This window comes from Sceloporus occidentalis, unplaced genomic scaffold, assembly GCF_023333645.1.
Source record: "Sceloporus occidentalis isolate IW3139 unplaced genomic scaffold, rSceOcc1.0.p SCAF_59, whole genome shotgun sequence".
Taxonomy (NCBI): domain Eukaryota; kingdom Metazoa; phylum Chordata; class Lepidosauria; order Squamata; family Phrynosomatidae; genus Sceloporus; species Sceloporus occidentalis.
Genome location: NW_028317039.1, coordinates 2895564 through 2910637, shown reverse-complemented (window position 1 = coordinate 2910637; position 15074 = coordinate 2895564). Strand labels below are relative to the sequence as shown.

The 15074-nt window shown below is 42.8% G+C and overlaps 1 protein-coding gene across 1 annotated transcript in view; it reads left to right on the top strand.

Annotated features, from left to right (window-relative positions):
- The first annotated feature begins 14197 nt into the window (after window positions 1-14197).
- LOC149287549 (integrin beta-2-like) overlaps window positions 14198-15074 on the top strand; it is a 73714-nt gene continuing 72837 nt past the window's right edge. The window contains exon 1 of the mRNA XM_089492756.1: window positions 14198-14880. Coding sequence (XP_089348882.1) covers window positions 14198-14880 — 683 coding nt within the window. The remainder of the gene's footprint in view (window positions 14881-15074) is intronic.

Sequence of the window (15074 nt, the reverse complement as noted above, 5' to 3'; positions counted from 1 at the left end):
GAATTTACGTTTGTTCCTTATACGGCTAGTGATTCAGCTTTGTGGCATGATTTATGGCGTCAATGTGAAGATGCAAATAAGAAGATAGACAAAAAGATATTTTCTGTGAATAAGGAGAAACAAAAGTTGAGAAACGTAATGAAAATGATTAAGATTTTTAATACATTACTTGATGGTGGTGTTAATCTGACTAATAATGATGTTAGTCAAAGTAATTCACAGAGTAGTGACATGGTTAAAAATGAGATGCACAATGTGTGTGCAATAGAAAAGGAATGTCCTAAATGTGATTTATTAAATGAAGAGATTTCTGATTTGTCGGATTGCTTAGAAATTAAGAATTTGTTAATTACAAAATTGCAGAAAGATTTGAAACAAGTTTGTGTAATTACAAGGGGAGATAGACAAAGACACAGCTTAATTCCAGAAAATGTAGAGGATGAACCAGAGGTCAGTTCAGAACAGGAACTGCAAAGGAAGAAGCTTAGAAATAAAGCAGCAAAATTAAAATTACAGATACAAAGCGAATTAATGAAATTACTTAAAGAAATACCGCCGTATAATTCTAATTTGGATGCATTTGGTAATGCAGATGTATTTGAATCGAATACAGAGAAGCATAATTTGTCTAATAAAGAAAAAAATATTTTGTTTAAGATTTGGTTACCTACATACATGAGTAGAAGATTAGTAGCTCCAATAAGTTCTCCTATAGTGGAGAATGATGAAATAATTCATGGAACAGATAAGGATAGACTCCAGCAGTTGATTAAGTTTACAACTGGAAATACCAATCCAACAATTGATATACTAGAAAATCTGAAACCTACAATTTCAGAGGATCCATTTTCTTTCTTGTTAAGATTTGAGCAGGCTTACAGATTAGTTTTTAACATTTCTGATGATGAATGTCCTGTTTCTATGATACAGGTGTTTGTTAAAAAGTTTAACTACCTGGATCCTACTAGCATAGCAATTGCTTCTGATATGCAAACACTTGAGGATGCTGCTGCATTTATTGATAAAATCAGGAGAGAATGCAGACATGAAGGGGTTAAAATGAATGTGTCTGTAGTTAACATGGTTAATAGCAAGGATATAGGTAGAAAGGACAGATCACATTTAATTCACCCCCCTTCTCCCCCTCAGGAATTTAAACATACCCAGATGCAGAATCCCAGGGGACACAGGTTTTGGAATAAAGAGTCTTTTCACTGTTTCTATTGCAAGAAACTGGGACATTTTAAAAGACAATGTCGCAAATTTCTCTATAATAAAAAATTAAAAGAGCAAAGAAAATCAAATGGATTTGTTTACAGTTCAGATCCAAATGTATATACTAACAGGGCTGTAACACCTCAAAGAGATTTACTTTACACTCCAATGATTAGGCAAATCAGGGAGATTGAAGTTAATAAAGAAGATTTACCTAATACAGGAACTACACAGGAGTATGTTTGTTGTAAGTGTCGCGAGAGCTATAATACGTAGATCTATGTTGATTCAGTATATAGGGAGCTAGTATAGCAATTAACTCTAATTCGTACTGTATCCCTGCACTCTGTCTTCTATGAAGATGTTTTGAATAAGTTAATTTATTTATAAGAAAAACTATATGAACATCAGATGTGTTATATGTTAAAGTTTTGTGTTTTGTTTTATTCTGTAAGTTAAGATCCTGTAATGTTATATGTTGTATATGTTAAACTGCAACTACATAGTGTCCATCATTTGCAGAAGTACAAGTTAGGGATATTTCCTTTCTTGCTTCTCAGGTTGATTCAAAACCTTAATTTAGTTCATGAGAACAGGGTTTTGCGTCATGACTAAAAAGGATTACTATGTATTGTATTGTATTGATCAAATATGTTTTTCCGTAATCAATTGAAGTATTAATTATTTACTATTGTCCATATTCTTAAATTCATCTCATGATCCAAATTCATGTGTTATAATTTGCTATTTGGTTATTTGATAAAATGATGCGGTCTTTAATGTTAATCATTTTAAACAATTTCTTAATAATCATATTAGAACATTACATCATGTTTTATAGTGAGGTGCTACAATAATAAAGGTTTTGTATCAGCTAAGATTTTGATGCTGCATATCTGTTGTGTTTTTTAGGTTGTATGTAAGAATCGAATGGACAATGCAAATTATTAAAAAGTCTATCATGGCAAAGACATCTGACATTCAACAAGAGACAACCCTTTTTGTTTCTCGCAGTTCTGACGGCGACCATACTGATGATTGATGGTTCTAAGAAAGATCTACAGAGTCAAGAAGATATACAGATTTGACAACCAATTTATAGACAATTTAACAATACTCAAGGGTTCCCAGACATAATTAAGAAGAAAAGAGAAATTGATGATTTCAATGGTCATGTGTGTTTTGGTGTAAGGAAAGGGTACTTATTAGTTTGTAACATTAGAATTAACGTCACTAGACAAAGTAATGTGAGGTTAAATGTTACGATAGGGCCTAAACATTTATTTAGTTGGACTAAAGGGACCTACACACAAGATGATAAATTTGGGTTTTGGGAACATATCATAAACAAAGTAGCTTTATTGAGTATAGTAATAGGATGCAGTAATAATGTATGTGAAGGTACATGTTTAATACCTATGGCAGATAAAGAAGAAACATTGTTTCCTATGAGAGTATTGGGAGTACCTGTCAGTAGTACACAATTATTATTTTATAAATTAGAGTATCCTGATTTTGTTTTTTCCACAGATATGTCAGAACCGGAACAGTTAGACTTGTCTGCATGTTTACATTTTGTGTCCAAAATTATTTGTTTGTCTCATCAAGCTGAGACTATATATCATTCATGTTTTCATAACCAGAGCTCATGTTCAGGTACAATTCAAAGTGTGAAAACATCTAACGATCTTGTAACACCTATAGAGAAAGGTAGAGTATGTGTACAGGTAATGTCTAATGGGGAATTGATTAAAGCAATGTTTCCTAAATGTACGCATACAGAAATATTATCGAAAGGTCTGTATTGTATTGATGGCGATCCAATAGCAATCTATATATATGGAACTCAGATTAATGTTTCTCAAATTAATTCTCAAAAATTAAATGTTTTGCCACTACAGTTTAATTTATCACAAGTAAGTGAATTTCCATGGCAAAAGTGGGCAAATGAGATAAGGAAAGATGTAGGATTTTTAAATGTCTTGCAAAAACAATTAAAAGAAGCACAGATTGTATTTCAACATGAGCAAGGTAAACTCAAAAACATAGAACATGAATGGTCAATAGTCTCAGGTACATCTTGGTGGAAAAAACTTTGCTAAGTCAACAGAAATTATGGCAAAATCATCTGTTGGCTCCGCTATCACCAATGTTTTGTTACATCCATTTATTATTGTTTTATTTGTGTCTTTTATATGTATTATTTTTCAAATATGTTTATTATGTAGAATAAGAAAATCATATTTAACTATTCGAGAAAAGATAAAGCAAGGAGAGATGATATTAAGGGAAACTTTAAGACGTAGGATGCATCAGTCTTCCACAGATTCTTTTTTATAATATTATCGTTTACATATCTTCCTGCACTCACTGAATGTGATATGAATGTGATACGAATGTTGTATGAATGGACAGCAAACATTTATTTATGGTACATAACCATAAACAGGGGGAAGTGTAAGAAATCATTTTTATACTTTTATTTTGTTCTGCACATTTTAGGCCTGAATGCAACTTGAGTGCTAGGAACATATGGTATCAATTAAGTGACGTAGCTTAGAGGGTCTTCTGTGGAATGCCGGTGTATCCTATTACTGTTCCAATAGGATTCCTTTACGTATACCCTAACCAAATGTAAAGGGGTATAAATTGGCATGACTACAAGGACAAGGTCTCTTTCCACGCTCTTTCCACGCTCTCATCTTCATCTCACCAAGATACTTAGCCTACAGTACCTTTTATCAACATTTGTTCCAGCATTGGTATTGTATGAATTGATAATTTGTTATCGAATAAACCTTATTAATAAGACATAGAAGCTGTGGTCTTGATTGCTGTTTGATCACTGGAGAAGCTTAGATATTCAAGACAAAGAATATTCTAACACTACCTGTACTTATTGCCCCATAATGGGTAGAAAAAAGCAAAAAAACATAAAAACATTGGGTATTTCTAAACTCAGGACAAATAGTAGAATCTATTTAGCAGGTTTTTTCATTACCTTTTATAGATGAGTAAAAGATTTTTCAACTAAAAGTTAGAAACAGTCATTTTTTTCTAAATTTTTCACCATATTTTATAATTTTTTTAATAGTAAATAATATGATACAATCAAAACAATGTCATCTAAAGAAAGCCCTTCTTGTCCTGAAAAAAACAATATCTAATGTGTGTGGGTTCAGTAAACGGGAAAGAAGAAAATTACAGCTAAACACAAGCAGCGCAGAAATGTTAAAAAGGCCATTGTCACAAAGGGTACAAAAAGTAAAATCAGCCTTTGTCTCGAAGGGGTTAAACACGCTTCGTTTTTGTCAGCACAGTCATGCATATTAAAAATAACCAACACATTGAATTGAATTCCCATGAGCCTCAGCCAGATATACTACTTCCATGATGCTGGCTGAGCGTCATGGGAAGTGCAGCAACCGTAAAGCTGCAGATGCTAGCTGTGAACTAAAATTCCCATGATTCTCAGCCAGCCCTCTTAGGGACCTCCTGAACATGCCAGTGATGTCACAATGACATCACTTAGCTCACATTATTATTTTTTTTATTATTATTTATATTATTTTTTTAATGATTTTTTTAATTATTATTTTTTAAATGAATAACCGTTTTTTCACACTGTTATCTCTATGCAGGTCCTCACAGTATGTGGACAGGATATCCCCTGCAGCAGTGATGCAACCTGGAAGGGAATGCCCGATCGCGCGCTCGGGCATTTTAAACTGTAACAGCTTTCCGGCTTTCATGCCGGAAGCTGTTACATCAGATCGGACAGTGGGGAGTCACTGGGGGATTCATGTAGCTGAACCAGGAAACATTGATGAAATTGAAGTATGCATTAGGCTGTAAAATAGAAAACAAAGGGTGGGTTAAGGGAGGGATAATAGTCATCTCCTGTCTTTAATACAAATCTAATATTTCTAACGCCTAGGTTAGGAATATCTGGAATTTTACCTCAGACAGGAGGCTCCTATTATGCTATTTTAAAGCATAAATAGAAATTATAAAACAGTCTTAGAAACATGAGAAGTGGGTATAAAGTAAAAGGATTTAAATGTTGACTCAGATGACCAGTCGGCAGCCTTAAGTATGTCTAGCCGGGAGCCTCCTGTCTGGTAAGCTTTGGTGGACATCGCTCCTAGAGGAGTGAGCGCCAAATTTAGAAGTGTCAAAGCCTGCAGAGGACATGACATATGTCGCGCATCGAGCTAACGTAGCTGAAGAGACAGGGAGATGGGGTTTACAATATGAAATTAGTAATTGGGTCGAGGAAGGTGATCTAAAAGAAAGAGTCTTTTGTTCGTAAGTTTGTAAACAACGAACTACACATAATTTTGGGTGATCCGGAAAATTGGGATAAAAACCAGTTCTTACGGTAGTTTTGGTACGTTTAACAATTTGAAATGAGACACCATCGGGAGAAAAGGATCTAAACGTTAGATCTAGGGATTTAATATCTGATACTCTTTTAAAAGATATTAGGCAAAGTAACATAGTTAATTTACAGGATAACATTTTGATTATTTAATAATTAAAAAATCAGAGTAACATCCCAAGTGTTAGTGTATTTGGGAAGGAGAGGTCTGTTAAGTCTGATACCCTGTAAAAGTTTACAAACTAGTGGATTTTTGCCTACACGAATATGATCGCCATGGCCTGCGGATATGGCAGAACGTTATACATTAATGATGCGATAGGCTTTACCTTAATCGAAAAGTGAGGTAATTAGACCTGGTACCTGGAGCTCATGCTTCGGATAATAGTCTTTGAGTTGAGATTGAAAGATCCGAATTGGATTTGAATGTCCAGAAATCAACCAAGCGACTAGAGTGAGCTGGTTGGATATTATCAGTGGGTGATGGTTCCCTTACTGGTCTGATAGGAACGATCGGCAGGTCGGGAGGATTTTCGGGAAATCTATAATCATGCTCAGTAGTAGAGGGAACCATGGTTGGGCTGGCCACTATGGAGTTATCAGAACTAAGGGAGATTTCTGAGTTAGAACTTGAAGAAGGACTCGTGATATCATCACAAATGGGGGAAAGGCATAGTTGGTTCCCAGAGGCCATGTCTGGAGGAAGGCATCCGTCCCTTGAGCTTCTGGGTCTGGACACCAAGTGTTTTGCCTTGAGACGTTGAAGGGCTCGGTAGTGGAGGGGGGCTGGGAAGATGGCTTGAACAGATGCTGATAGATGGCCTACTATGCGTGATAGGGACTTGATGGAAATGAGTTGTTTGTTCAGAACGGAGTTGATTTTTTTGCGGATAGTCTGTAACTGCTTTGAAGGAAGACTTAGAGTGGCTTCCTTGGAGTTGATAATGAAACCCAAGAATTCTATGCTTTGGGAAGGGAGAAGAATAGATTTTTGAAAATTGATGATGAAGCCCAGATCCGTAAGGAGTGATAAGGTCCAGTCCATGTGAACATGTATGGAGTCTAGATTTTGTGACTAAAATGTTGTCTGAGGAAAGGCCGAATTGGAGCCAGGTGTATTGCCATTTTGACCCTTCCAGGAAAATTATAGAAATTTCTGATGATCCGGATGAATAGGAACTGGCAGGTATGCGTCCTTTAAATCTATTTTGATCATCCAGTGGTTCATGAGCAATAGGTCTTGAAGGAAATGAATCCCTTACATCCCTTTGAATTTCGTAATGAACATAATTGTTTAGTTGTGTCAGGGTCCACTTTTCGCTGCCTGAACCATGGCTGAATTATACTTCAGGCATACCCATCTGATACCACTAGTGGCCACCCTCCTCCCTCTGGAGTGCTCAGAATCTCATTATCAGGTACAGCTGCGCCTCATTACCTGAGTGAAGCCCTGCCTTTATAAGACCTGCCCTGCCCTTCAGTCAGGGCCTTGGCATTGACATTTAAAGACTGCTTTAGCCCGAGCCCGAGCCTGTACCCGAGCCCGAGCCTGTACCCGAGCCCGAGCCTGTACCCGAGCCCGAGCCTGTACCCGAGCCCGAGCCTGTACCCAAGCCCGAGCCTGTACCCGAGCCCGAGCCTGTACCCGTGCCTGAGCCTGTACCCGTGCCTGGCACTGTATTGCTCCGTTCCCGTCTGCCCTTCCAGGGGGCCTCCGTTCCCGTCTGCCCTTCCAGGGGGCCTCCGTTCCCGTCCGTCCTTCCAGGGGGCCTCCGTTCCTGTCCTCCCTTCCAGGGGGCCTCCGTTCCTGTCCTCCCTTCCAGGGGGCCTCCGTTCCCGTCCGCCCTTCCAGGGGGCCTCCGTTCCCGTCCGCCCTTCCAGGGGGCCTCCGTTCCCGTCTGCCCTTCCAGGGGGCCTCCGTTCCCGTCCGCCCTTCCAGTGGGCCTCCGTTCCCGTTCGCCCTTCCAGTGGGCCTCCGTTCCCGTCCTCCCTTCCAGTGGACTTACCTGAGCCTGAACCTGTACCTGCCATCCGCCTTGCCAGTGGGCTTACCTGCCAGTGGGCCTGTGCCTGTCCCTGTACCTGAACCCGAGCCTGTACCTGCCGTCCGCCCTGCCTCAGCTCCCGTGTCTCTGCCTCAGCTCCCGTGTCTCTGCCTCAGCTCCCGTGTCTCTGCCTCAGCTCCCGTGTCTCTGCCTCAGCTCCCGTGTCTCTGCCTCAGCTCCCTTCTATCTGTTTACCAGTTCTGCTACTCTGTCTGTACCTACCTCTCCGTCACTATGCATAAAGGGGTACAGACAGACTCCCCCGTATCCCCCTGCACGTGGAAAAAAATTGTGTTTGTGAAGAATGGTGATGGGGAATGCTTACCTCCATAGACGCGTGATCGGAAGGAACCACGTTGCCCTCTAGGTCTCTATTGTCGTCCTCTGGATGGGAAGAATGGAGAGGGGTTGCGATAATCCTGTTGTTGTTGGAATTTGTCTGATGGGCCTTTGAAGGATTGTCTGGAGAATGATCTGTGGCTGGGAAAGCCACCAATGGTTTAAAAACAATTTTTTTTTCCAAATCTGGTAATTCTGCTGTGTGCTATTTGGGATATCTTGGAAGCCAGTCAGTTCAACTTACATCATCAACCCATATATTTCTGAAAACTAGACACCCCAAAATATTTCAGATGCTGGTATTTTAACCCTTTCCATGCACTAATTATACTACCATCTCCTGAGTACTGTGAAACCACCCATGCATGGGTTTGTTGGGGGGGGGGGTAAATGGCCATTTAGAAGGAGCATTTTTCAATTTAGAATTGTTCCATATGGTCATCCTGCCCCCATATCCCAATTGTGCCATCTTTAAACCAGGCTAATTAAATTTACCCCATACATTTTTTTTAAAACTAAAAAAAACCCAGGGTATTTCAATCATACCCATTGAGGAACCAAATTTGTTGTCTGACTCCCACATTTACTTTCTCACACTCTCATGTTCATCTCTCTCTCATGCTCTCTGAATGTCTCCCTACCGTCTTTGACGACCATGCCCGCTTTCATCACCAGAAGCTCAGCCATTTTGGGTTATAGGGTTATCTTATGACAAAATGGTGGAGCTTCCAGTGCTGTACTCTCCCTGATGCTCAAATCAGGGGGAGATTACGTTACAATAAACTCTGCCATTTTGGCGGAAGTTTAACCTGTCCACGGACATGTAGACGAAGAGAGAAGAACAAAAAGATGCGAGATCCAAAAGCGGAGCTGCAAGACATGTTTGAGTGGAAGTGAAGATAGGGAGAAATTCAGAGCGTGAAAGAGCCTGTAAACTACGGATGGAAATTAGTAGCTTTTTGCTTCGTTTTCATCTGTTTCATGGGGAGTTTGGCCACATTTTCAGAGATTAATACGAATTGACTAAATCAAAGTCAAATTTTGTTAAGTTTTCTATTCGTTCAAATCCGAATATGCTTCGGTAATATCTTGTACAAACGCTGTGGCTCTCAGTAAGAATTTGTGCAGCCTCCGAGGAAGTAGGATTATAGAAGTCCCGGGTATTTCAAATTCTTTCGGGAAAAAATGTTTAGGTTTTTGGGACAAATATCTGTGTGTCCTAATAGGAACCTTTAACAAAGTTATTTGTTTCCTCCCTAAAGGGTCTATGCGTGTGTCTTTTTTTTTAACAAAAAAGTATTGCCATAGATTTGGCTATTGGTTTATTGCCAAGTGAGGATGGCAAATTTAAACCCCTTTAGACGTTTTTTTTTTTACCATGTTTGCACCTAAAGGACCAGAGCAGTTTTTGTGCTTTTGCTATGACTTTATTCAACTCTGGTTGCCCATTTAGTGCATCCCCACACATCATATATTGTATTTTTCAGCACAAGTAGGGCTTTCTTTTGAAATAATAATTATATGTATAAACCATAATTTAGTAAGGAAAAGGGAAATAGTTTCACCTATAAAAACTATATATAACCGGGGGCGTGGCCTGGATGGCGAACTGAACGGACGCAAGGTGCGGGAGCTCCGTGTTTAGCCAGCTTTTCAGCATTCCATCTGCATCCATCGGTGGCTATTTTCACCTTGTTACTTCATCCTGGTTGTCCCACGTACATGTCGGGTCACCGCACGAAAAAATCCACGAAAATGCCGAACTTTTTTGAGCCGAAAATCCGGAAAAAGCATGCATCTCGTTTGTCGGGCCTACCTCGTGATCAAGAGGAGGACTCGGACGCATCTACAGGCCCTACCTTGTCTTCTCGCTCCAGACCTCCCTCACCATCGGATGCCCAACATGCCGATTTGGTTCAAGACACACACGCACTCACCTCACACACTATGAAGTCGCTTCTACGCGAGATGCGGGAACAACTCCGTCAGGACATCCAGGACATCGCTAATTCCATCCGCCGCGACCTGGATGGCCTGGGAGACCGCACAGAGACTCTCAACTGGAGAGGCGCATGGAGGAATTCGCCGACGCTCACAATACCCTTGCGGATGACCACACAGCACTTAAATCGGAGATAGCACATCTCCAGACGAAAGTGATGGATCTGGAGGATCGCTCCCGGAGGAACAACATACGCCTACGGGGCATTCCAGAGGACATAGGCCAAGAGGCCTTGCAAGATTTTGTAGTGGACCTCTTCAAACATCTCCTGGGAGAAGGTAATAACCCTGACATACGCCTAGACAGACTGCACCGTGCCGCGAGGCCCAAAGCACTATCCCTGAAATCCCCTAGGGACGTTCTGACTAGGGTGCATTTTTATGATGTAAAGGAAAAAATAATGCAGGCGGCCAGACGTAAACCTGATCTCCCTCCTTGCTTCCAGAACATCATGCTTTTAACAGACCTCTCTCAACTTACCCTTCAGTGTCGCCGCTCCTTCGCTCCAGTGACGAGCCTCTTGAGATCTCATCAAATCTCCTACAGATGGGGTTACCCCATCCGTCTCTTCGTTGTTAGAGATGGCTCCGCGTCTTCCATCCACACCCCGGAGGACGGCTTGGCTCTTCTGCATACATGGGGAATCGACCCGGCTGCTGATCCTGTTCCACCGCCACCTGATGCCGCGAAAGAAAAGATCTCCCCGCAGAAACATTTGAAGAGGGACTGCTCCACGAAAACTTGAAGCCCTACGCTACTCTCCGGGACGGTAACCTCTTGATTTCTCCATGTTGTGCCTCCCGCTGCCACCAGGGTCTTGAGCGGGTCGACCACGATGTTTCCCCTATGTGAGGGGTTTTTTTTTTTGTTTTTTTTTTGTTTTTTTTCGTTTTGTTTTGTGTTCATGTTTAGCTGATTTTTCTACACGTTTTACTGTTTTTGTTTATCATACACGCGCGCTACACACATACTTTCCATTTTCTCGCTTGCCCCCGGCTACTCTGGATTCATTTGGGCGATTCCCATCTATACGACCCGGCTCTGACTTGCTCGAGTCTGTGACCTTTATCGCCCCATCCGTGGGCCCTAGTTGATCTCCCCCTCTGGGAAGCTGTTTACCAGCACTGTACACTTCATTACACCTTTTTCTTTTATATATATATATATATATATATATATATATATACCGTTTTTGCATACACGACTTTTTCCTTTTTTTATATATATATATATATATACACATGCACATCTTCCTCGGGTTCCTACGTACGGCCACGTTGCGTCACACAGTTTTTGGCTACGCGGCCTCCCGCTGGATGTGCCTATCTCACTTGCACCTCTCCACCCCCCTAGTGCTATTTACCTCTTTAGCACACCTTTTCCATATCATGTTTGGGCTCGCTGCCCTGGTTATACATTTTTATTGTTTATCATATGTTATCTTTTTGTTTGTAATCAGTGACTATTCTTTCATCTCCACATCGTTTCGTTCTGTCTGGTGGGGTGTGGTCACCCATATGTCGCTATCACATGCTCCATTCTGAGGGATTGTCTCCCCTGCGGGTCTTCTTTCACACGACAATTGTTTTTTTTTTTACACTTTATACCTATGGCTGAATTGATCTTACTCTCCATAAACGCCAAGGGCCTTAATACCCCTCAGAAGAGGAACTCCCTGTGGTCTGAAGTCAAGTTACATAAAGCCAATATCGTATGTGTCCAAGAAACTCACTTTAAAAAGTCTAGTACGGTTAATTTATTTTCCAAACGCTTTCCCTGGCAATACCATTCCATGGCCACCTCTAAAAAGGCGGGAGTCTCGCTCCTTTTCTCAAACACCTTCTCATTTTCCTTGATACTTAAATGCCCTGACCCGCAGGGACGCTACCTCATCTTGGTGTGCGACATTAATTCCGTCCGATACACTATAGCCTCTTTTTATGCCCCCAACACCTCCCAGATTCAATTCTTCAGTTCGTTTTTATCTACACTAGGGTCAGGTCATCCTATGTGGCGACTTGAATGCGGCTCTTCATCCCCAACTGGACAGCTCCACCTTCAGACACTCCACACACACCTCCCGCACACATGCGCTTGGCTCCGCTATGTCCTCTTTATTACACTCCAACCAACTATTTGGCGCCTGGAGGGTCCTACACCCCTCTGAACGCGATTACACGTATTATTCCGCGCCACACTCATCATATTCCCGTATAGATTACATTTTGCTAGATAACTTTACTCTCCAATCGGCCAAGTCGTGCTCCATAGGGTCCATATCCTGGTCTGACCATGCCCCGCTTATACTTACCCTTGCGCTTTCTTATCCCGTCTCGGGCAGAGGTAGTTGGCGCCTTAATGACAGCCTGCTGTCACATCCGGCGCATAAGAAACAAATTCAGACGCATCTCACTAATTACTTTCTTGACAACGCCTCCCCTGACTCCTCTGTGGAGACGGTCTGGAATGCTCATAAAGCAGTCATGCGCGGCCGGCTGATCAGTTTAGCCTCCCACCTTAAGAAAAAATATCTTGCTGATAAAACTTCCCTTCTCATGCAACTTCACGATTCTGAGACTCTTCACAAACGCCGCCCGACTGATTCCCTAATACGCAATATCAAACACATTAAATCCCAATTGTCGGAAATTAACGCCCGCTCCACGGCATATATGCTGATGAAGCTTAAACAAAAGTTTTATGCGAAAGGCAATAAAGCCGACTCTCTTTTGGCTAGAAAACTTAGGCACACTATTTCTTTATCCCGCCCTTCTCACATCCTTGACGCTACGGGTCGCGAGATTCGCAACCCTTCTCAAATGGTTGAGACTTTCGCCACCTACTACTCCAAATTATACAACCTGCAACATGACACTACCCTCTCTCAACCCTCACTAGCGGACATTAATGCTTATTTAGATTCTACACACTTACCCATCCTCACACCTGAGATTTCTGAGCCTCTTGCCACGCCTATTGAGTTGAGGGAGATCGAAAGAGCTGTATGCCAGCTTAAAAAGGGTTCAGCCCCGGGTCCGGATGGATTCACTGCCGCGTATTATCGCTCTTTCTTACCTACTTTAGGGCCTCATTTACTTTCTCTTTTCCGTTCCTTTATGTCGTCTGGCACTATTCCTTCTGAGAACCTTAGAGCGCATGTAGTTACTTTGCCTAAACCCGGTAAGCCACCCACAGTATGCCCTAATTTCCGTCCCATTTCTCTCCTCAACACCGACCTCAAGATTTACACGAAAATTCTAGCAAATAGACTGGCCCCTCTACTGCCCTCCCTTCTGCACCCTGATCAGGTCGGCTTTGTTTTGGGTCGCCAGCCTTCCGACAATACCCGCAAGTTCCTGAATTCCCTTTGGGATGCAGCCAAACACAAACACCCCAGCCTTTTTATTTCTTTCGACGCCGAAAAGGCGTTCGATAGACTCCATTGGCAATTTCTGTCGTGTGTTCTGCACAAATTTAATTTTCCCCCTCCATTTATTCAAGCGGCCCTAGCACTCTACACAGCTCCCACCGCTTGCATTTCGATGATGGGTTTCCTCTCCTCCCCGTTTTCCATCACGAATGGTACCCGTCAGGGATGCGCCATATCCCCCTTACTTTATACGCTCGCACTCGAACCCTTAGCGGCCAACATACGCTCGGACCCCCTGATCTCTGGATTTCCGTTACCTAATGGCGATACTAGCAAGCTCGGACTGTTCGCGGATGACATTCTGGCATCGGTCACCTCCCCGGAGCGATCCCTCCCCGCTCTTTTCTCTCAATTCTCCCACTACTCTAAAGTCTCCTATCACTCTATCAACATTTCTAAGACGCAGGCGATGTGTCTCCATCTGGACCCGGGTAGCAAGGCTCGTCTCTCCTCCGCTTACAAGTTCGAGTGGAGGTCCTCCCACCTCTCCTATCTGGGTATTCGCTTACCCAAGTCACTTCACGACATAAACACTCTTAATTTAGTGAAGGTTTGGGACTCTGTGAGGAGGGACATTGTTAGGTGGCGTGGCTATGAGCTCTCTTGGCTGGGCAGGGTAAATGCCTTAAAAATGACAGCCCTCCCGAAATTACTTTATGTGCTTCGGACAGTTCCGGTTAAACCCCCAAGGGGGCTCCTACACTCTATTCAGAAGTTTTTTGTTTCCTTCACGTATGTCAGGAGTAGGTCCAGAAGTCTTGGCGTCCCCCACATAGAATCTTACCATGAGGCTTGCATTCTTGCTCAGACACTTCCCTTTCTTTCCTCCACCCGGCCTCCAATTTGGACCGTTCAGGAAAATAGTGTCATCTCTCCTCTCACTATTGACCAACTATTGTGGCTACCCCGCTCTAAGCGCCCGCGCCTTCTGCCTCTGCCCCCGACAACTAGGCACACTATTGACACGAGACAAGGTGGCCAAGCGTTTTCCTACTCTGCATCGCCTCACACGTATCACTCCTTTACGGATTCTAGAGCTGCTCATCCCTGATTTTACAATCTCCCATTGGGTCCGCCCTGGTCTTTCCACGTTGGGGGACCTATTCACAGACGGGGTATTGCTCCCCTTCTCACACTTCACTTCTACACACGGCGTCCCTCGGCGAGACTTCTTCCGTTACCTCCAGCTCCGTCATACGCTGGGCTCTCTGCCTTCCCCCGTGTGCCACTCTACCCCGTTTCTCCATCAATTGGTTTCACTACGTGACTCAGCTCCCAGGTTTCAAGGGGCCATCTCCATCTGGTATTCGCTGTTAATAGCCCGTTTCTCGGCCCGTAAATTGCCTCATATGCTTGCCATGCGCACGGAATTTCCATTGGAAGCCTGGCTGGAGGCGGAGGAGGCGATGCGGGGGGTCACCCACTGCACCAACCACCTGGAGCTTCAAAAGAAGCTCAGCTGCCGCTGGTATCTCACCCCGGTCCGTCTCTCACACATGTGGCCTACCCAATCCAAACTTTGCTGGAGAGGTTGTGGACACTCGGGGTCCATGCTTCATATATGGTGGAGCTGTCCAGACCTGAAAGCCGCTTTGGACGGAAATATTCACCCTGTTACGCCGCATTTTTCACTGCCCTTTTGATTTTCTCCCGGAGTTTGCG